General features: G+C 51.1%; 1 protein-coding gene across 2 annotated transcripts; it reads right to left on the reverse strand.

Annotated features, from left to right (window-relative positions):
* Positions 1 to 4,424: 4,424 nt before the first annotated feature.
* On the reverse strand, positions 4,425 to 21,294 carry NCF4 (neutrophil cytosolic factor 4). 2 transcript variants are annotated; one of them, XM_034777463.1, is made up of 10 exons: positions 18,731 to 18,886; positions 18,253 to 18,337; positions 16,747 to 16,900; positions 16,356 to 16,426; positions 15,642 to 15,769; positions 13,956 to 14,013; positions 10,286 to 10,384; positions 8,161 to 8,291; positions 7,984 to 8,049; positions 4,425 to 5,115 (listed from the first exon to the last, which is right to left on the reverse strand). In XM_034777463.1, the coding sequence occupies exons 1-10, from the start codon at positions 18,784 to 18,786 to the stop codon at positions 4,881 to 4,883; spliced, it is 1,083 nt and encodes a 360-aa protein (XP_034633354.1). In that variant the 5' UTR covers positions 18,787 to 18,886; the 3' UTR covers positions 4,425 to 4,880. The 2 variants fall into 2 exon arrangements, with proteins under 2 accessions (XP_034633354.1, XP_034633362.1); XM_034777471.1 differs by lacking the exon at positions 18,731 to 18,886 and adding an exon at positions 20,724 to 21,294 and having other exon boundaries at positions 4,426 to 5,115.
* Positions 21,295 to 22,967: the final 1,673 nt, after the last annotated feature.

The raw sequence follows: 22,967 nt of genomic DNA on the forward strand, positions 1-22,967 counted from the left end.
TGGGTCTGAGCAAAGGCTGCAAACTTCCCTTTGGAAACCTCTGCTGATCTTTTGCCCCAGGGGCTAACGACAGCCTGGAATCTGGGACAGATTTCCACATCCATGCAGGGTGAGATGATCGGGGTGGAGAAGGGAGGAGGAGGGGGAGGGGAGGGACTGTGGGGGAGGCAGAGGGAACAGGGTCGGGGGCTGAGGGCAGTGGATTGAGGGTGGGGGGGCACAGGGGGGACTGCGAGGGAGGCTGAGGGAACAGGGTCAGGGTGGGAGCTGAGGGCAGTGGGTCTGAGGGGAGCCCCCCCCAGAGGGACCTGCCAGGGGGCCAGGTGAGCCCAGCAGTGCTTACCTTGAGCGGCTCTGGGGAAGCATCCAGCAGGCAGGTCCCTCCCAATCCCTCTGGCCCCTTCCTAGGGTCGGGTCGGGTCGAGGGGAGGGGGGCAGGGGTGGGCTACAAGCCCCGCCCCGCTGCAGCACGCAGGGGAGCGAGACCTCCTCGCTGCCTCTGTGTGTCGGGGCAGGGTCAGGGCTGTGCTCTGCAGGCTCCTGCCGGCCAGGCGGTGGGCCCCATGGGCTGGCGCCGCCGCGCCGGGAGCTCAGTTGTGCGCTGCCCCAGGGCCCTGGGAGGGAAGGTGAGTGGCGTCGGCGGTGCCGGCTTGCTGCAATCTCCCTCATATAGGGTGACCAGATGTCCCGACCAATGTAAGGTCGGGACGCGGGACAAGTCCCCTAAAATCGGGACTCTCCCGATAATATCAGGACATCTGGTCACCCTAAAGCAATCTGGATTGCTTGTTAAACTGGGAGCAAGCAAACAATATGTGCTTTAATACAGTTAAATGTAAATGTATATGTAAGGGGACTGTTATCCCCTTACTAACATTCAGTGGGGGTGTTTTGGTTGGTTAGCTCCCAGCACTAAAAGGGGAAGGATCGGTGGCAAATCAGGAGCCTAAGACTGACAGTCCCCAGGAACAATGGGGAGAGGCCAATGCTCCAGATCAGCCTGATTGACAGGGCGGGCAGGCTAATCAGAGAGTCAGGAGGCCGGGGGGGTCCCGTCCTCGGTGTGAACTGGAATGGTCTGGGTCAGACAGAGTGGGGCTGAGCTAAGGAGAGAGCCTGGGCCCGAGCTAAGTTGCTGGAAGCAGAGCTGCAGCCCCAAAGCCAGAGCACAGCCCAGAGAGAGCAGACCTGCCCTGGGAGCAGAGCTGCAGCAACCAGAGCCAGAGGGGCCAGAAAAGCGGCCCAGGAAGCAGGTCAGAGCTGGGAGCAGAGTCACAGAAGCAGCCCACAGAACTAGGGTTACCATACGTCCTCTTTTTCCCGGACATGTCCGGCTTTNCAAGCTACGATTTAATTGGTCTCTTCTATCTCTAATTCAGAGCAATCTGGATTGCTTGTTAAACTGGGAGCTAACAAACAATAGGTGCTTTAATACAGCTAAATGTAAATATATACATCTGGGAACAAAGACTGCAGCCATACTTACAGGATGGGGGATTCTCTCCTGGGAAGCAGTGACTGAAAAAGATTTGTCATGGAGGGTCATGGTGCTTAATCAGCTTAACAAGAGCTCCTAGTGTGATGCAGGGCCCAGAAGGGCTAATTCAAATCTTGGATGCATAAACAGGGACAGGGGAATCTTGGCTAGAAGTAGAGAGGTTATTTTACCTCTGTATTTGGCACAGCTATGACCACTGCTGGAATACTGTATGCAGTTCTGGTGACCACAATTCGAGGATGTTGATAAATTGGAGAGGGTTCAGAGAAGAGCCATGAGAAAGATTAAAGAACTAGAAAACATGCATGGTAGTGACAGACTTAAGGAGCTCAAGCTTTTGTGCTTAGCAAAGAGAAGGTTAAAGAGTAACTTGGTCTCAATCTATAAGTATCTACATGGGGAACAAATATTTAATAAGGGGCTCCCCAATCTAACAGAGAAAGGGATAATACAATCCAATGGCAGAAGGTTGAAACTTGACACTTTCAAACTGGAAATAAGGCATACATTTTTGACAATGAGGCTAATTAAGCACTGAAACAATTTACTGAGGGTCATGGTAGATTCTCCATCACAGACAATTTTTCAATCAGGATTGGATGTTTTTCCAAAAATCTATTCTGGGAACTATTTTGGGGAAGTTCTCTGGCCTGTGCTATACAAGAGGTCAGATAAGATTATCACAATGGTCCCTTCTGGCCTTAGAATCTATGAATCTATAATTGTTAAAATACTATGATTTGCTGGCTTTCCAGTGCATTGGCTGTTTGTGGAAGATGTTAACATCAAGCTGGTGCTTTGGTGAAGATCTGAGCAGTTTCTTGTAAGGTATGAACTGCGCCAAACAAAGAGAACCCAGTTCTTCCCGGTTCCTCTATTGCAAGGAAAAAATATTGGCTCAGAGCTGTAACCAATTATCACACCTGGCAAAAATCAGCTCTCAGTCCATCAGTCAGTTCCATTAGAGTGATTTAGATGTGTCACCTACCAGGTGGGATTACTGCATCTCACTTGTTTGGGGCATCATGTGACAGGGCTGATGAGGGGAGGAAAGAGCAGTTCTAGGAGTATGTTTTTGTTTTTTCCGCTATGTTAATCGGACGCTGCCAGGCCTGCATTGTGCTGTGCAATTCTTCTTTTGGATATTTTAAGTTCTGATAAACTCATTAGTTTGAAACATGTGAAAAGTGAATTCATTGCTCTTGAAAGGAAGGGGCCGACAGCACTGCCTCAGGCTGACCAGAGCGGAGATAGATGCCATCCAAGCATTCCCAGCCCAACTCATTCCTGACTTGCTAATCCAGTCCCAGGTCTTGCATGAATAGAGAAGGCCATGTGTACCCGTCTGTGCTGTGGTTTTGTTATGTGTCTATGTAGGCATTAGAATGAGACCATGAAAACCCCATGTATTAACTCTGCCCCTGCACCCAAATGCCTGGATGTGTATCAACTTGCTACACCCCTGAGCTGCCCTGTTTTCTGTATCACAGATAATCTCTGTGAGCCTGATCTCAGTGCCCAGTGAAGTCAATGGTAGTCTTTCTACTGAGTTCCATGTGTTTTGCATGAGGCCCAATTAGTGATGCAAACAGATCTCTTCAGGAGCCTGGAACCATGTCATCTTGGCACAGCAACAAACCAGTGCCAGGCCAGTGGGCCCAAATCTTCCATTCTTTGAAACCCCGAAGAGCACTAGCACTAACTTTTCATATATGGAGATATACCTAATCTCATAGAACTGGAAGGGACCCTGAGAAGTCATTGAGTCTAGCCCCCTGCCTTCACTAGCAGGACCAAGTACTGATTTTTGCCCCAGATCCCTACATGGCCCCCTCAGGGATTGAACTCACAACCCTGGGTTTAGCAGGCCAATGCTCAAAGCACTGAGCTATTCCTCCCCCTCACCCTTTGGGTGGTTCCGGCCCCCCCTGCAGCCTTGCTCCTCAGAGCTGTTCATATTGTCATTGTTATTTGTATTGTGGTAGTGCCTAAAGAGAACCCCATTGGCCTTGGTGCTGTACATACGCATACTGTGCCTTGCTACTTGGCTGGAGATAGCGCGCTGCATGCTGAGACCTGTGCACTCCGTGCTGAAGCAGGAGGAAGCCCAATAGGAGATCTCTGTAAACTGCACTTTGGCCTCCCGTTTTAGTCACTGAGCAATTTTTTCTCCCCCACACCATGTACCTTGGAACAGCAGAACTCGTCATGGTTAATTATTGAGGGTGGGAGATAATCCTCCCATAGTTACCACTGATTACATTTTAACGTCTTCTACTTGCAAACCCCTGGCATTCCACTGCAGTCAGCTCATTCTGACCTAATCCCACTGACAGATAGTGGGGAAACAGCCCTAATTCATGCCCAGAATCAGTTCACAGCTGCGGGCAAAATAATCAATAGTTCCAAGCCTGGGGGTGGGGCTGGGGCAACTGGGGGAAAGAGAGGGCCCCTCTCCCCCTTGCAAACTGTGGCAAGTAGATGATCTGGGTAGGGCCAGCAGGAAGGAACAAACACTAGAAGCCCCTGGGTTCCCTGAGGAGCCATGTCAGACAGGACAGCCATGTGCAGATCCTAAACAACCATTGCACCCCCAGCCAGGGGATAGTGTTACTGTGTGATGCCCTCTCGCCAGCCACGGTTCATTGCCTCCCTTCTGAGGAACTCTTTCCCATTTGGATTTACTATCTGCAGAGTGGACCTGGACATCAGAGAACACGGACCCTGAGATGTTGGCATCTTCATGCCCCCAGAGAGACATTGCTGTGGGAGATGGGGCTTAGACAAGCAGGAACAGATTGTCATAAAAGCCCCCGAAATTATCCTCCTCACTGTAGGGTAACCCAGCAGCATGGTGAATCCCAGGGGCCATTTGGGGTCCCCCTGCAGCCTTCCCATTCCCTTTGGTGGTGTTCAGTGATCACTCAGTGCTAAAGGCATTAGACAGAGCTCTTCTTTATTCTATGACCAGTTCCAGTCGGCCCCATGACAACAGTTGGAGCTTCTGCTGTGCTCCACCCAGATTTCATGCTGGGGTGCTCAGCCCGCAAAGGCGCATAGTCCACAATAGCACATCTTCTCTTCCCAGCCAAAACAACACTTCAAACCCAACACTGACACACAGTTATAATTATTTATATCCAGCTTACTAACATTTACTAACAATGTCCAATTAGTCTTTGAGGGCTTGCAGGCTCCCCTGACACCTCAGCACTTCTGCTCTCAGGCGGAAGTAGGTCCACTTGTTCTGGTTGTTCCATGTCCCAGAGCACCAGTATCTATCCTGCTGTGATTGTTGCCTGTCTCAAGCCTAGTTAAAAGAAACAATCGGTACAGTGGATGGAGGGGTGCAGCCACCAGTTGAAACAGCTCCCTGTGGCAGTCACTGTCCTTTTATTGCTAGTGCCTGACTAGTGCCTCCTGCTGGGCTGGTGTTGTAGACACTGAGGTCATCTTGGTGGGTGATGTGCAACTTCCAGGGGAAAAAATGCTTCTCGGAGGGCCGTCTCCTGCCCTGAGACACCATGAGTTCAACATCCTGGTCAGAGACCAGACGGATCAGGTCACCCTCAGAGTCCCGGTAATTCAGAACAATGTCATCACGGTCAAACTCTCTCCTAGGAGAGGAAAAAAGGATTCAAACAATGCCAGGAAGATACTGCATATTGGTGTACGAGAGACAGCAGCCCTCTAAGGAGAGCTCTAAAGAATGGCAGCACACCCAGCTTTTTGAAGATATTTAACCCTTCCCAAGGCAATGAATGAGAGGTGTCAGATTCTTAACAACAAGACTTTACACTATCAGCTGTCCCCATACTGCATAGTGTATTAACATGATACAGATATGAAGCTGAGGCCGGGGTCTCTTTGCCCTTCACTCCAACACTGGCCTCTGCGGGTACATCTGCAGTAGGCCATTACTTATTGAAAATGGTTGCCAGCAATGCATCTCACTAATGCAGGGGTGGGCAAACTTTTTGGCCCAAGGGCCACATCTGGGCATGGAAATTGTATGGCAGGCCATGAACGCTCATGAAATTGGGGGTTGGATGTGGGAGGGGGTGAGGGCTTCGGCTGGGGATGCAGGGTTGGGGGTGCAGGAGGGTGCTCTGGGCTGGGACAGAGGGATCTGGAGGGTGGGCGAGGGATCAGGGCAGGGGGTTGGGGCGCAGGAGGGAGTCTGGGGGGACAGGCTCTGGGTGGCGCTTACCTCAAGCAGCTCCCGGAAGCAGCGGCATGTCCTCCCTCTGGCTCCTATGCAGAGACGCGGCCAGGTGGCTCTGCGCGCTGCCCCGTCCACAGGTGCTGCCCCTGCAGCTCCCATTGGCCACAGTTGCCAGCCAATGGGAGCTGCGGGGGCAGTGTGCGGAGCTCCCTGGCTGCCCCTACGCGTAGGAGGGGACATGCCACTGCTTCTGGGAGCCGAGCAGAGCCCCAGCATGCGCGGAGCAGGGCAAGCCCCCAACCCCACTCCGCGGCTGGAGCTCGAGGGCCGAATAAAAATGTCTGAAGGACCGGATGCAGCCCCCAGGCTGTAATTTGCCCACCCCTGCACTAGGGACACGCTATAGAGTTTGGCTGCTAGTAGACAACAGTGTTTCAAACACCATTACAGAAAGCCAGCTAGACTGCTAGGGACAGGTGAATTTGCAATTGGAGCAGTTAGGAGGCAGGAATAGTATTGCCTACTGAATGTATCTGTAATTCCACTGTCATTCAAAATTAAGTTATAATGCTTCTTCTACTATCCCTTTCAGAGGTTGGGCAAACATGTGGGGGATGCTACGCCAGCAGCTCCTAGATAAGTGGCTCAACAAAGAACTGCTCTACAGTAAGTAAAATAGTTTATTGGTTTAATATTTGTTTGCAGTGTTGGTGTAGCCTCGTTGGTCCCAAGGTATGAGAGAGACAAGGTGGGAGAGGTAATATCTTTTTTTGGACCAACTTCTGTTGGTGAGAGAGATGAGCTTTCAAGCCACACAGCATTCTCTCTCAGGTCTATTGGTCTACTGATTTAATAGTGTATTAAAACGATTTAAAATTGGTAAATTCATAAACAACTCCTTTCCCCCTTGTTTGTTTCCTTTACAAGTAGGGTGACCAGACGTCCTGACAAAATCATGACTGTCCCGATATTTAGACATTTGTCCCATCAGTCGGGCCGCAATTTGTCCCGAAATTTCGCACTCCGGTGTTTTTTTGCTCCGCCGGTGACCCGCCCCCGCCATGTGTCCTCTTTCTTTTTATCATCTGGTCACCCTATTTACAAGAGTGGAAGAAAACTGGCCCGTGTTTGATTTTTAATATTCCAAGTTTTAAAACTATAGTGAAGTTCTATTTCCTCCTATTGCCATGTGTCCAGCTTGTTATTTGTGGTATTGTCCATCACACCAAGCCAGCTGATGGATGGCTCAGTGGCTCGCAGGCCTGCTAAAACCACATTGGAGAGAACAAGGCAAGTCAAGACCAAAGGGAGGTGTTAACAGAGTGCAGAGAGGTCACTGATCAATAGTGTTGTCAACTCTCTGTTTTATCGCAAGTTTTTCTTAAAGCCCCAGCTCCTGGAGTCATTTGATTACATGGGAATCTCAGACCTCATGCTTGAGAAAATAATCTGAAAATGTGACCCTTCTCAAATGCCAGAAGGTAAATAAAAAAAACCCTCCAACATTTATGATTGAAGTCTCAGGAGTCTCAAGCCAATCTCACAATCTTGAGGGCCTGGACTCATTATTTCTGTAAGCCTAGGGCTGGCAAGTTTAGGGTTGAGTGGGGAAAAGCATTGGTGGGCTGAGCTGGGAGAACCAGCCACGCCTATGTGACTGCAATGCCTGTGAGTTCCAGGCACACTGGACTAGCAAAAGGGGGCAGGGATGTTGGGGATGACTGTTCAGTGCCTCGCCCAATGGGGTCCTGGTCTATAACTAGGGTTCCAGGCACTACGACAATACAAATCATAAACAGGGCAGGCAGAGACATTATCAAGACTTGCTCAGTGGAGGTGCACACTCAATGATGCTGGCAACACTTGTAAAAATAAGAGCATTTTATGTGCATTGCAGATGTCTCCACGGGTGGTGGCAATGCCTTTTCCCTCCTGTGTAGATGAATGTCTAGGGTGGCTGGACAGTGGTGTCCCACATCCCAAGGATGTCAGAGAAGAGGACTGAGACTGGGAGTGTGTCCTAGAGTCCCATAGCTAGAAACAATGACAAGATTCTGCCCAGGTCCAGTTGGCTTGAGCACATGGGATCCAGTCATTGGGTCCCTTCACAACAGACTAGGGACCATACAGAGTGGTACTGGGCCAGGTTGTGACAACTGCCAACTCTCCAGGATAATAGGGAAGAGTATGTCAAGCCCAGAACACTGGGATGGCTGGATGGATCCTAACACAGCCAGGAGTGGGAGGAACTTAGGAAATATGCCTGGGAGTGAATCTCTGCATCCAATAGTGGCTGCACCTCCATCTGCCTGTACTGTACCTCATTAATGACATAAGGTCCTTGAACAATGGGGTGCTGCTCAGGTCCTCTTCCACTGATATGTCCCTAGAAGAGGGAAAAGACATTGTCATCTCATATGATCAGAGCAGATCCCTGACTGGGCTGCAGGAGTCTGGGCATCTCTCCAGCAGTCACCTGAAAGCATCGTCTCCTTACCTGATGATGCTGACAGTGTCATCTTGGTAATAGCAGCGCAGCCAATTGATAGTGCCCTCCTCCGGGGGTAAGTCTTGAATGATCTTCACAAAAGCACATGGGAAGATTCCGGTGGCATTGTGGACGGTTCCCTAAGACAAGTGGAAGGAAAAGAATGACAAAGAGGGCACTATTTTTGCTACATGTGATCTGCTGTGGAAATGTATGTCATTTCCATGGAGATAACCACCAGAATTCCCCAGATGTGGTCATGTAAGAACAGCCATACTGGGTCATACTAATGGCCCATCTAGCCCAGTATCCTCTCTCTGACAGTGCCCAGTGACAGATGCTTCAGAGGGCATAAAGAGAACAGGGTAATTATTGAGAGATTCATCCTCTGTCATCCACTGTCAGCTTGTGGCAGTCAGAGGTTTAGGGACACTCAGAGCATGGGGTTGCATCCCTGATCATCTTGGCTAATAGCCCTTGATAGACCTATCGTCCATGGACTGATAGAGTTCTTTTCTGAACCTAGTTGCATTTCTGGCCTTCACCACATGCCCTTGCAGTGAGTTCCACAGGTTGACTGCACATTGTGTGAAGAAGTATTTCCTTTTGTTTGTTTTAAACCTGCTGCCTATTAATTGGATGACCCCCAGTTCTTATGTTCTGTGAAGGGGTAACTAACACTTCCCTATGCACTTTCTCCACACCTTTCATGATTTTATAGGCCTCAGCCATACCACCCCTTAGACGTCTCTTTAGTCTAATCCCTTTTCATTTTTGTTGCCTTTCTCTGTACCCTTTCCAGTTCTAATACAGTACATCTTTTTTGAGATGAGTTGACCAGAACTGCCTACAGTATTCCAGGTGTGGGCAATACAATGGATTTTTATAATGTCATTATGATATTTTCTGTCTTCTTATCTCTCTCTTTCCTAATGGTTCCTAACATTCTGTAGCTTTTTTGACTGCTGCTGCACACTGAGTAGATGTTTTCAAAGAACTATAAATAATGACTCCAAGGTCTTTCTTGAGTGGTAACAGCTAATTTAGACCTTATCATTTTTGTATGTATAGTTGGGATTATATTTTCCAACGTGCTTTGCATTTATCAACACTGAATTTCATCTGCTAACTTGTCGCCCAGTCACCCAGTTTTGTGAAATCCCTTTGTAATTTCACAGTCAGCTTTGGACTTAACTATCTTGAGTAGTTTTGTATCATCTGCAAACTTTGCTACCTCACAGTTTTACCCACTTTTCCAAATCATTTATGAATATGTTGAACGTACTGGTCCCAGTAGAGATCCTTGGGGGACCCAGATATTTACCTTTCTCCACTGTGAAAGCTGACCATTTATTCCTATCCTTTGTTTCCTATCTTATAACCAGTTATTCATCCATGAGAGGATTTTCCCTCATTATCCTATGGCTGTTTACTTTGCTTAAGAGCCTTTGATATAGGACCATGTCCAGGGCTTTCTGAAAGTCCAAGTACACTATATCAACATAATGAGATGAGTGCAGTGGAAGTGACCTGATGTCGTACCTATAACAGGAATATTGAACTAGGTGGTTGGCTACAGAAGGACTGGGGCAGTGTATGATATACAAACATCAGATACTTCCCCATGAAGGCTGTCCTCTTATAGAAAGCAGAGATACCGTATCAGCAGACATCCTGCATGCTCCCGCAGCCCAGTCTCATTACCTCCCCATAGTGTCCAAGTCCCCCCAAAACAGGGCGGTGCAGGTGGGGCTGGAGGGCAGTGTGTCACAAATAATGCAAACACAAGCAATCACATCTGACCAGGAGTTTCCTTCTCTTTTCTGTGGCCTGTGTGTGTTCTACTCACCTCTACATACTCTAGAGTGCACTACAGGCAAAGAGAGTACAAGTGAAACACAAGCGCCAGAGGAGAGGAAACCTAAAATCCAAACAGAGCCTAGAAAGGAAGGACCCTGGAATATGGAGATAGAAGCTTAATCCCAGATCCTCAAAATTATTTAGACTACTAATTTCCATTGAAATCACTGGAAGTCAGGATGAGGGATCTGGGCCTTAGTCTCTCATGGACTAACGTCAGATGTACCCTGAGAGCTCAGAAACTCTAGCATAGCCCCAGTAACCTCAGTCTTACCTCTAGCCAATCTTTGTTGATCCTGCTGAGTAGATAGATCAAGTCTCCCTTCTTGAAGTTCAACTCCAGTGTACTGGTTCCAAGAAAGTCAAACAGTGCCTGGGGGAAATAATCACCATTTCAATGATAAATTCAGAGTTACAGAACTCTGCTTTCCTGCTTTTCCTGTGAATGCGCTGGACAGGGAAAGGTTATTTCCCTGTAACTCACATTCTTGGAAGTATATTGCCTAATAGATCCCTGCTATTGAGATGCACACGGAGAGCTGGAGCAATCAGGAAAGCAGGGAGAGTTGGAGCAGCATGCACTTCCCATCACAGATCCAAATGTTTGTGCAAGGTCATATAGGGAACTGGAGCCCCAAGCCCCTCAGATCCTTTCTGCTATTCAGAACAACAAATAAAGACTGAGCGCTCAGAAGATGGTGGTTCTCATAAAGGAGGATAGACATCGGATCCCCTCTCGCTAGTGACTAATATAAATAACTCTTTAAACAGGCTTTTATAAACTACATAAACGATAGTAACTATTAATAAAAAAAGGGTACAGATGCCATGGAGAATGACTGAGCCAAGAGCTGCTGTCTTCAGCAGTTGAAAAGGATCTCAAAGCAACTGAGCCCAGAGTTTTTAATAGCCTTAATCTGAACATTCAGATCTGCCAGAGGGCAAAACCATGGCCCAAACAATTTCTGTTTTTGAGACAATTCCAAGCTGCTAGTGCCCAGGTATGGAAGTGTGCATCCCCAGAGCAGGGCAGTTCAAAGGCAAAGTCTCGCTGGAATCCCTTTGTTCCAGAATACATTCTGGGTAAACCTTTCCATGGCATTTCCCCTTGGCTGCAGCCTCCTTTCCTTTGTGTGGGGGTGTTTTAGTTGGCTAGCTCCCAGTACCAAAAGAAAGGGGAAAGGTTGATGGGAAATCAGGACCCTGAGACTGACAGTCCCCAGGAACAATAGAGAGAGGCCAATGCTCCAGGCCAGCCTGATTGACAGGGCGGGCAGGTGAGTCAGGAAGCCGAGGCCCTGCAGGCCAGACTTGGAGGGGGATCGTAACCCCGATGGGGCAGGGGCGATGCTGGGAAGAAGGGTCCTGCCACCAGAGCCTGAAAGCGTGTGGCCACTGCCAGAGCAAGTGTCCGACCCGCAGCATCCCTGCAGTACAGGGCCAGAGGCCTGGGACTTGTGAGGAACAGACTGAACTTCCCTGACATTCCAGAGACGCTGGTTGTGACATCCCCGTGCCACAGAGCGGGGTGACGGGTTTTCCGGTTTTTCCTGATTTTTTTAATTGATTGCTGTTTAATAAATTGTATTTGCTTTGAACTATATGTAATGATCAGTGGGTCAGGGAAGCATCCAGTGCAGAGAGAGCACCCCGGAGTGGGGACACCCTAGCCCCTGCCCTAAGTGACCATGACAAGGTTGGGGGTCGAGCCCCCCAGGAATCCTGGGCCCAGACTCATTGGGGTTACAAGGACTCTGCCACACGGGAGAGTGGAAGGGGAGCTCTTGAGGTCAGGCAGGGAGCGAGGACTCAGATCCTTTCGCTAGCCCATTTCACCGGGGTAGTGTATAAGCCAGGAAAGTTCCCCACAATAGCAGGACCATTCCCCCGCTTACATAATATGCAGGGCCCCTTGACTGGGGGCATCTCCCTGCGCTGGGCCTGCTGCCCAGGGTCCCTCCTCGCTCTCCCCAGCTGCTCACTGCACTTGGCTCCGGACAGATCCAGCCCCAGCCCCACTCTGCCTCCAGCTCCCTGCGCTGCTTTTCTGGCCCTGGTTGCTGCAGCTCCCCTCCCAGCACAGGTCGGCTCTGTGGGCTGCTTCTGTGACTCTGCTCCCAGCTCTGACCTGCTTCCTGGGCTGCTTTTCTGGCCCCTCTGGCTGGCACAGCTCTGCTCCCAGCTCAGCTTTGGCCCTGCTTTCTCCTTAACTCAGCCCCACTCTGTCTGACCCAGGCAATTCCAGCTCACATGGAAGACAGGACCCTCCCTGACTCCCTCATTAGCCTGCCCACCCTGTCAATCAGGCTGACCTGGAGCATTGGCCTCTCCCCATTGTTCCTGGGAACTGTCAGTCTCAGGGTCCTGATTTCCCATCGACCCTGCCCCTTTATTTGGGTACTGGGAGCTAGCCAAACAGAACACCCCCACTGAGTTTTAGTAAGGGGACAACATTGGTCTTAGCGAAGCAAGTGGATACCAACATATTCCACCCTGGAGCCCCAAAAAAGAAGCTTAGTGTCTCTCTTAAGAAGGGCCTCCCAAAGAGGCTTCAGAGTGTAAGTGTCTTGTGTCTTGGCAGAGGGAAAAAACACTTCAACTCAGGAAAACTCTGAGCCGCCTCTGCTTGCTCAAACAGGAAAGTGCAGGCGTCCAGCCACATGCCCTGGAGAGACCCCACTTCCTGCTAGTGACAGAAGGGAATGCAGTCAGCCTTACAAATACCCAACGGGAGCTGCGGCTGAGGAAGGAGTGTCAACTCTTCTTTCCCAAAGCCAGGAAAGATTATTTTTAAATCAGCTGGAAACATCCAAATCGCCATCAAATGGCAGATTCAAAATCCAGTTTCAAAGTTTTCTACCCAATTAAAAGGGAAGCGGTGGGGGGGGGGGGCAGGAACTTGCCATCCCCTTTGTTCTTCTCTTTTTCTCTTTGCTCTTCCTATTTTCCATGTATCTTCCTAGATTTTGAGTCTCTTTCCCAATGCCCAACTTTTCCCTAGGACTATTAGCTCTGTAAGTGTTTCCCCCTTTCACGAGGTTTCAGTTTATTGAAACGTTCTCTTTTCCCCCAAACCCCTCTCTCCCCATGAAATCTCTGGTCTGATTCAGCCTTGTCCCATCTACTTTTACCTTCCCTGTTTTAAGAAGAACAGGAGTACTTGTGGCACCTTAGAGACTAACAAATTTGTTAGTCTCTAAGGTGCCACAAGTACTCCTGTTCTTCTTTTTGCGGATACAGACTAACACGGCTGTTACTCTGAAATCTTCCCTGTTTTATCTCTCTCCCTCCTTTCCCCCACTCTTTCACATTCTCTCCCCGCCCCTTTCCATTTGTAAGAGCTTCCCCTTCTCAGCTTAGGTCTGAGGACTGGATTTTCCTCGCTCTTCCAGTCCTGGTGATGAGAATGCCGCAGGCCCCGATTCAGAGCATTTAAGCACATGCTTATCTTACAGCAAGCAATGAGACTTAAATACATACTTCAGGCTAAGCATGTGATTAAGTGCTTTGCTGAATCGGAGCGTGAGAGTGAGTCTGTGGGTGACCCCCTCTAAATACAGAAAAGTTGGCAGTGAGTTCTCTCTGTTCTGTCATTTCTGAGATTCAGCTCATATTGATCCTCCAATAAGACCCTCCTGTTATTCAACTGAGAGGGGGAATTCAGTCAGAGTGTGTGTGTGTGTGTATATATATATATATACATACATACACACACACACACACACACACACACACACACACACACATATCTTCAGTCCTCTGCTTCACCCCATGCTGGTCTCTCCTACCCTTCCCCTCTCCTGCACTGGAGTGAGAGGAATTTCCTATCTATGCTTATTGCATTTTCCCTCCTCCCGCAACACATGAACCTCTCCCAAGAACGGCACAGATGTAATAAGAGCAGCTTTGTTTACAACCTGCTGCATGCTGCACAGGGCACCCACCTCAGCCCGCGGGGCTGCCATGCGGTCAAAACCAGGCTCCTGGTGCATAATGCTTTTGCTGCAGAGGAAGGAGACAATGGGAAGGTAAACACCCCTTTCTAGTGGTAAGAAAAGCATCTGAATAGCACAGTCTTTGCTTCCTCACTCTCTAGGAGGCAGGTGATCCAAGTCACTTTACAAAGCACCAGAGTATCTGGGCACGACATGCGAGTCAAGCAAATAGACGCAGACACGACTACATTAACCCCAGTGTTCTCAGCTCTGGTGTGTCACAGCAGCAAACCTTCCCTGGCAAAGCCCTCTGCTGAGCACAGAGGGGAATTCAAACCGTATACTCAGTCTTAGATCTCTCTTACCAACCCCGCTCTGGAGGAATCCCTCCCTCCCGCTGTGCTGAGCAGGGAAGTCAGACTTGTCTAGGGTTACCACATTTTGAGTGTCCAAAAAGAGGACACTCCACGGGGCCCCGGCCCTGCCCCCAGCCCCGCCCACGCCCCAACTCCACCCTTCTCCAAAGTCCCCGCCCCAACTCTGCCCCCTCCCCTGCTTCCCGCGAACCATTTGATTCGCGGGAAGCCTGAAGCGGGTAAGGGAGGGGGTGGGGGGAGGAGGCACGGCCCAGTCTGGCCCCCCCGGCGTCTCCAGCCTGGGTCGGCTCGGGCCCTGGGGTGCCGGCCCCGGGCCAGCCCCCGGCCGAGCACCCCCGGCCCGCCCCAGCACCGCTGGCCCGACCCCGGCCCAGCACCGCCGGTCCCCAGCCTGGCCCCCAGCCTGGCCCCCAGCTCAGCACCCCCAGCCCCCGGCCCAGCACCCCCGGCCCCGGCCCCCAGCCCAGCTCCCGGGCCGGCACCGCCGGTTCCCGGCCCCCGTACTGCCGGCCCCGCACCCCCGGCCCAGCACCGCTGGCCGCCGGCCCGGCCCCGCCCCCCGGCCCGGCCCCGCATGTCCCGATTTTCCCAGACATGTCCGGCTTTTTGGGATTTCCCCCCGGACGGGGATTTGAGGCCCAAAAAGCCGGACATGTCCGGGAAAATCCGGATGTATGGTAACCCTAGACTTGCCCTGGAGAGCTAATTAGTTCCCTTGGAAAAATCTCAGCCTTAAGGATTGTGTTAATTCAACACACACACACACACACATACACACACACACGGGGTTGAGAGGGGAATTCATTCTCCTTTGTTCTACACAGCGCAGATCTCCTGTGGGATCCCAGCGCTGCTCTGGAGGATAGGCCCCTGCTCCGGTGAGGCATGGGGACCAATTGAGTCTCCACATTCATTTAAGATCTGATCCAACTGCTGTTGAGGTCAATGGCAAAACTCCCATTGACTTCAGCAGTGCAGGATCAAGCCCCCAACCCTGGCCTGCCCACACCACACACAGCTCCCTACAGAGATCACCGGGACAGAGTCACTAGCGCAATGAGTGGGGCACCATTTTAAAACAGTGCCGATGGCCTTTCAGCATTTCTCTTGCCTTAGACAGAATGCAGCCTGAATACTGGAGGGTTTTAGCTATTGAGGGTGGGAACAGTCCAGTTTACATGGCACAGACAAGCAGTAGAGTAGGACTTGACTGACTTATTGGGGGACACACTTGGACTCCCCAATTCCCTCTCCCCAAAGGGCGCTGGACACCCTCCCTTCGAGCAGGCACCCAAGAGGAAACACATCAGAGGCTTACATTCGGCGAGTGCGTGGGCGAAGCCGCCGCAGCCCCTTCGGCACCTGCTCACAGTCAAACTCCGACTGGTAGAAAAACAGTCGCAGGTCTTCATCCATCAGCACCCAGCTGGGCAGGCAGAGCAGCTTCTGTGTCGGGGAGACAAGGGAGCAGAGTAACAGCAGTGGGAAAGATCCGCCCTGTATGTTACCTGGGTAATGGAAACATCTCTCCAATCTACCGACACACAGAGGAGGTACATCACTGTCAGAAATCCCCCTGCTAAGCGGGACAGGGTTGAGCAGCTTCTGGTTTTGCCTCTATTCATTGCTGGCCTTGGCCAATGTGTTGCCAGTGTGCCTGATTTACTCCAGGGACATTCACCCTCTTCCTGTCATCCCCCCACCCGAGAATCACAGCGATTTCTGTGGGGAGAGGGCAGAGCTGGGCAGTGGAAGGCTCCCTATCACGGCCTATCAGCCCATCAGCTGCTGCAGGCCCCAGTCAGCCACTCATTTAATACAGGGCCCATAATCAACCTGCACACGAAGGAGTTCTCTCCCCAGTGTTATGGTGCCTCGGGAAAGTAGGGTGTCCCAGGGTGAGCACCATAAAGAGAACCAGGTACCCCCTGCTGGGGTGGACATAGCTATCCAAGATGATTTCAAATGGGACCTATCCAAAGCATTGACTCTGTATGCCCACAGCAACCTCAACTCTAAGTTGAAGCTTTACCTTCATGTAAATATTGAGGATAGGAATCCGGCTCTCTGCAATCTCCTTTTTCGCACCAACATAAACCTTTCCTGGAAAGCACAAAACCAACAAACCATCAGAGTTACCAAAAAGAAAATAGGAAGGAAGCAACATGCTAGTAGCATCCGAGACAAGAAATACAGGCAAAAGGATTTCCAGCTTTCCTCATGTCAGTGTCCCTTGCTGGAGGAGATCCCTCAGCCACTGCACCTGCACTGATCTCTACAACACCCATTGCTGGGAACTGGTTCTCACAGCCAGCACTCCGGCATCCTTCCCTACAATGAGCTCCACTAGGAGAAGCTTGGATTGGAATAACTACTAAGGATGTCTAGGAGCAGACACGGGGCTGCATTCGACAACAGCGTACCTGGCAACACGGGGAGGGTGAAGGCAAAGGTGTTGCTTTTATTCTCTGCCCCATATCTCTCCTCTAGCTTGCTATGCAGGGCGTAGAACTGGCGGTAGCGGCGGAAGATCAAGTATCTGCCACCTCCTTTTGTCTTCACCTCAATGACAAACACCTGAAGGGGAAGAGGGAGTGAGGGTCACATGCATACCTAATAAGATCTACAGAGTGCAAGTGAGGCACAGAGCAAATGCATATAGCCAGCCGTCCACTGTCTGGGCTGTTTTCTCAGGAGGCTGGAGTTGAAGGGAAGCCTTCTGTTAAGAACCTGGCATTTTGGGTGCTATAAAATAATAACCATGCCAGGCTGATTTTGCCTGTGTCCCCAGGTTTCCCATGGATCATGTCACTGTGACTGCTTGATGGCGTAGTAGGAAACAAACAGCAAACCTGGGAGGATTTGAGGCATTAGATAATGCTAACAATAATACTTTACTCTCCTATAACACCTTCCATCAGAGGGCAGGACACCACTTTATGGCTGCCATTTGACAGGTGGGGAAATTAATGCCCCAAGAGATTAAAGATAATATTTTCAAGCTTGGGTGCCTTGGACATCTTAAATCCCCGTTTAGGCCCCTAATTTAAGGTCCTGGTTTTCAGAGGTCCTGAGCATCCATAACTCTCGCTGACTTCAAGCGCACAAGTTTGAACATTCTGGCCTAGGAGCCTTGTCCTTGGTCATGCAGCAAGTCAGCGGCAGAGTCAGAAACAGTGCCCAGATTTCCTGACTCCAAGTCCCCTGCTCCAACCACCAGAAAGTACTCCCGCCGATTTCCCAAACAGATTAGTTTGCTATGATTAATGGACGGCCTGATTCCCAAGCATTAAACCTGTGCCAAGTGGCACCCAGACACTCCCAGGAGACTTAAGCAGATAGCAGCCAAGACTTATTGCAGCCGAGTCTAAACCCTTCAGTCCCTCGGTGAGAGATCGGTGGTCAATGCCTCTGGCAAGAGGAGCCTACCCAGCAGAGGGCACACTAAGCAGGCCTCATCCAGAGCTCACTCTTCGCACATCTCACGCCCCTCTTTCCTCCTTCCCTCCCGTTCTCCTCCCTGGTGCTCCAGTGATTCACTGTCCAGATCTGACATCCTCTTCTGTGGAGGAGGGAGCTTCCTAATTTGCATGTGCCAGGATAGGCTATTCCCTGTCAGACTCTCTATCCTCCTATCCCCATTGAATCTCCCAAACAAGGCTATGAAAAGACTTAGGAAACAGGCAGTGCCAAAGAGCCCATCACTGTCAGGCAACACCCACAGGTACTTGGATTGTCAGGGTGCACCTGTGACAGACATCTCCCCATTCCAGAGGAAGGCAGGCCCCAGCCAACAACATGGAGACCGGAAGGCTGTATAGACAGCAGGTCATGCCTAGCGGCATCAGGCCAGGCAGGTTGCATCCTATTTCCCTGACCCAATGCTGAGCCAGTCACGCCTGTGAGCACATGGAGAGTCTCTCTCTTACATAGTAACTGGTGAAGCCGCTCTTCTCTTGGGCATCTGCAATGTTAGCGGAGACAGGCACCTCATTTGGAAGCTGGTCAAAGTCACTGAAAGGCAAGAGAAAAAAAGAGCTGGGTTACTACAGCTGGTGTTGACCTTTGGCACAAGCAAACTAATGGCTCCATGTAAGCTCTGCAACTCCTGGGCTGGTCCTATCTCCCTCGCAGGCAGTAGAGCCAGGTTGGGGAGGCAACATCTTGCTGCCAGGCACCAGACAGCAACAGAAGCAAGAAGAAGGCAACTCATGCCCCGATTTCTCTTTCTGGAAGCCTGGGGCCCCACAAACTGCAAGGATGACTGTATAGACCTCTGAGGTCTGATTTTCAGGGGCATTGAATATGTACAACTCCAACTGAAGTCAGTGAGAGCTGTGGTACACAGTGAGTCTGAAAATCAGCCCCCATGCTCTAAGGTCCAGCCACACCAGCAGGGCTACACACCAAAGGGTCTGGGTTAGCGCACTTTTGCTGGCAGATAACATTGTCCCGGGGCACATTCTCGACCATCCTACAGTGTCTAGAAAACTTGGTGTAAGTGGACTGTTGGCCCCTTTCTGAAACTTAGTGGGGTTTTTGGTTGGCCCTTTCCTAGGATCAAAAGAAAGGGGAAAGGCTGATGAGGAATCAAGACCCTGAGATTGACTGTCCTCAGGGCCAATGGGGAGAGGCCAATGTTCCAGGTCAGCCTGATTGATGAGGCAGGCAGGCCAATGAGAGAGTCAGAAGCATGGGGTCCCCCCGTCCTTCTCAGTGTGAGCTGGAGTTGCCTGTCCAGAAGGGCGGAGCTAAGGAGAGAGCAGCAGCCAGAGCCAGAGAGGGGTTAGAGGAGCAGCCCGGGGAGCTGAGCTGGAGGCAGAGCAGTAGCAGGGCTTGGGGCTGAGGCAGAGTGGTGGAGCTGGGGCTGGGGCTGTCCGGAGCCGGGTGTGATAGCAGCTGGGGAAAGCGAGGGGGACCCTGGGCAGCAGGCCCAGTGCAGGGAGAAACCCTCAGCCAAGAGGCTCTGCACGCCAGACTTGGGGGGGGTTGATCATAACCCCAACCAGTGGGGGGGGGGCTGATGCTGAGAAGAAGGGTCCTGCTGTCTACAGCCTGAGTGCCTGTGGCCTCCGCCAGAGCAAGTGTCAGACCTGCAGCATCCCTGCAGCACAGCCAGGGCCTGAGACGTGTGAGGAACAGACTGAACTGCCCTGACGTTCCAGAGACACTGTTTGGGATGTCCCCATGCCACAGAGTGGGGTGACAGGTTTTCCTTTAACCTTTCCCATTTCTTACTTATTTTTTTAATTGATTGCTGTTTAATAAATTGTATTTATTGAACTATATGCAATGGTCAGTGGGTCAGGGAAGCATCCAGAGCAGAAAGAGCACCCCAGAGTGGGGACACCCTAGCCCCCCATGAATCTTGGGCCCAGCCTTGTTGGGATTACAAGGACTCTGCCACACAGCAGAGTGGAAGGGGAGCCTTTGAGGTCAGGCAGGCCTCCGGGTAAAGGGAGTGGGAGCAGGGACTCAGATCCTTCTGCTAGCTAAGTCCACTGGGGTAGTGTATAAGCCAGGAAAGTTCCTTACAATAGCAGGACCATTCCCCCACTTACATTAGGATAATGATTATAGACCAGTCTGCCTTGGCCTAAGGTGAGCATGGGCACCTCTCTGACTTTTGTCTGTATACACAATAAATAGTAATCGGCTCACAGGTCTGACCAGACCATTTTCACCTTATTTTCAGGCCCTTCTCTGCCCAACCCCCTTGATAAAAACAGAGAAGCACAAATTCATTTGCCTCAGTCACATGCCACCATGTGAGAGCTCTCTGTGTGTTAAGCATGAAGTAAAAGTGCTGGAGGACGAAGTGGAGGAGCAGTGGGAATGGGGAAAAGGTGGTTTCCAGTTCTAGCAAATGGAATACTTTCCCACTCAGCAAAGACTATGGAAGGGGGATCAAGTCACCCTTCTGCCATCAAACTCCAGAACAAGGGGCCTCTGGCGGTGGAGAGTCCACCCAGAAGGGCGTTGGAGTGGTGGAAGTTGCCCACAATCCCTTGCTCTTCTGGAGTTAGTCAGCACCACTCCAAACTTGGGAGGTGCCACCACTTGCTGTTAGAGCAGCCATGGGATGTACAGATGCTGTCCCAGCCTGCCTTTGCTGTGGAGCCCCAGCTGCAGTTTAAAGTTACCCTCCCCTGGTGGAGCTGCAGGGAGGACAAAGAGGCAAATACCCGCTGCCCTCCCTGAATGGGAAGCTTTCCATGGGCCCCCCCGATAGCACCAGGGCGGCTATTCCTATTTAAAAACTGAGGGCTCCCACACGCACAAAGGAAGCCTAATGTTTTGGTGGCTGCAGCCACACCCAGGCAGTGTCTCTTCAAAAAGGCCTGTGTCCACGCAAAAGGGAAAGAGCAGAGTGGTAATGGAGTGTGTCTGGGGAACTCACCTCTTGTCTCGCAGCTGACGGGGAAGAGACATCCTTTCAGCTCCTTGGTGTCCAGGTGAGCTACAGAAAGGACCAGACCGTTCTCTCCTCTAGGGGACTGGGAGCAAACAGGGCCCCACCCCTGTGGTTCTGTTAGTCTGGATGTACTGGGAACCCTCTGCAGGGCCTCAGGGATCTCACTCTGAATACATCACTGTTAGCCTGTCATTTCCCGCCCCCACCAGATTGAGGAAGTGCTACAGAAAGAAAACCCATAAGCAGGGCAGCTTTATGATTGCAGCATGTGTGGCGAAACTGCCCTCCCCTTCCCCCCAGGTTAGGGAAGTGAAAGGTCAAATGGGAACGATGAGCCTGACTCATTACTGCCAGGTACCACACAAACTGTGGCCCATGTGCAAAGGGACTGTCACAAGCTGCCAGGCCAATAGCATTTTACACTCTTTGCACTGGTGTCCCTACCTGCAGAGTGCAGAGCAGTGGAGAATCAGGCCCAATAAAAAACACCAGGGCAAGGCTGACTGGCATCGTGCAGAAATCTGGATCTCAGGAACTGGCAAAAAGCAGTTCATCTCCCCACCCCCCACTTGCCTCTCTGGATAATGACACGTGCCACCCAGAGAACAGAGTTGGGCCTAGGTTTTGTGTGGCTGTGTGTGAAATAACCCATGAGGGGCTTGTCCAGCTCGCTTCCCACTGATGTCCAAACTCCCACACATCCCTGTATCCACAGCACCCCTCCTCCCTGCCTGTGACCCCCCTCAGGCTGTAGCAAATCCCTTACCTCTGAGTGAAGCTCTATAGCTCCTTGAGGATTCTCCCTTATATGGCCAGGAGATGGAGCCAACGTGCAGCTTTCCAAGCAGGGGTGGGAAGAGCTGTTATGAAATTCACCCCCTGCCAGAGCCCTTGGGCGCCAGAGTCAAACGGGGTCATGGACAGGGAACCAGCTGGGATGATGGGAGTGAGAAGTGGGACCCCTGAAAGGGCAGGAATTAATGCAGCTGCATAGGCCTAAAGCAGCAATTGCTGCTGAGACTCCTAGCCACAAGGATTCCTGTCACCCAAAGACGACCCTGCCTCCCCTACCACTGTGCACACAAGGTAATGACACACCACCTGCAGTGGGTGGGTTGGCAAAGCCTTAATGAGGAAAAGAGAAGGAAGGGTCATTTGCTAATGCTCCAGCAGTGTTGCAGCATAACCTGGCCCTTCTCCAGTTGAAGGGCTTCCTCACACAGCCTCTCTGCCTCCCAGTGCACCTTCCTTTCTGTTTCAATCCTTGTCTCTCCTCTGCCTCCAAATTCAGTACAAATTTGGCTCCTTTTAATCCTCGTAGGGCCAACTGACAGAAAGTTTGGGGCTTGCATGGACCCAGCCAGCATGCTCCAGAGTGGAAACCTGCTTAAACCTGTTACAGTCAAGCTTGAATCTGCCTTGCAAAGAGAACTCTGCCCCTCCCCTGGATGCAGTTTCCAGAGATGAATGGGAAGCATCATTACAAGGAGTCCGAGCTGCACTGTGTTGGATTTTAGCTAGAAGAGGCTGATGGCTGCTGATCTCTGGGGATTGCAAAGAGAGACCCCCAGGTTCTTTGCTGGGTTGTCCCTGCAATCCCCTCCCCTGTGCAGCTTGCATGAGCAGAGAGTACAATGGCTACAGGGAAGAGATGTTGCACATAAGTATCCCTCTGGACCTTCATGCTCTGCTGTTTGCTCTGTTTTCTCTGCAAGCCCTCCTGCATGTGCAGTGCTCATGTAACCTGAGGAGGCAGACAGTATTCCCTTCCCCTGGGGCGCCTGTTAATGGAGCTTCCTAACTGCCATCCTCTTGCTTCCTCCTGATACCCAGAGGGAAATGAGGCCAGATCACCTTGAACAGAAGCCTCAGTCACAAGAGTTGGCTCAGGAAAAATTAAAGGGGAACCTAAATTGGCAGTACATTGGGAAAGGAGCAGGGCCGGCTCCAGCATTTCTGCCGCCCCAAGGAAAAAAAAAAAAAATGCGGTGATGGGTGGTGGCAGTTCAGCAGCAGGTCCTTTGCTCGTAGAGGGAAGGAGGGACCTGCTGCCCCCGAATTGCCGGAGGTGCCGCCCCTCTCCCTTGGCCACCCCAAGCACCTGCTTGTTAAGCTGGTGCCTGGAGCCGGCCCTGGAAAGGAGACCCCAGGGCTTAGTGCAAAGGATTGGGAGTGGCACCAGTAGAGGGCATTCTCCATTGGATAGGTGAGGTATTTTGGTGAGGTATT

The sequence above is a fragment of the Trachemys scripta genome, chromosome 1, assembly GCF_013100865.1.
Source record: "Trachemys scripta elegans isolate TJP31775 chromosome 1, CAS_Tse_1.0, whole genome shotgun sequence".
In the NCBI taxonomy this organism is placed as follows: domain Eukaryota; kingdom Metazoa; phylum Chordata; order Testudines; family Emydidae; genus Trachemys; species Trachemys scripta.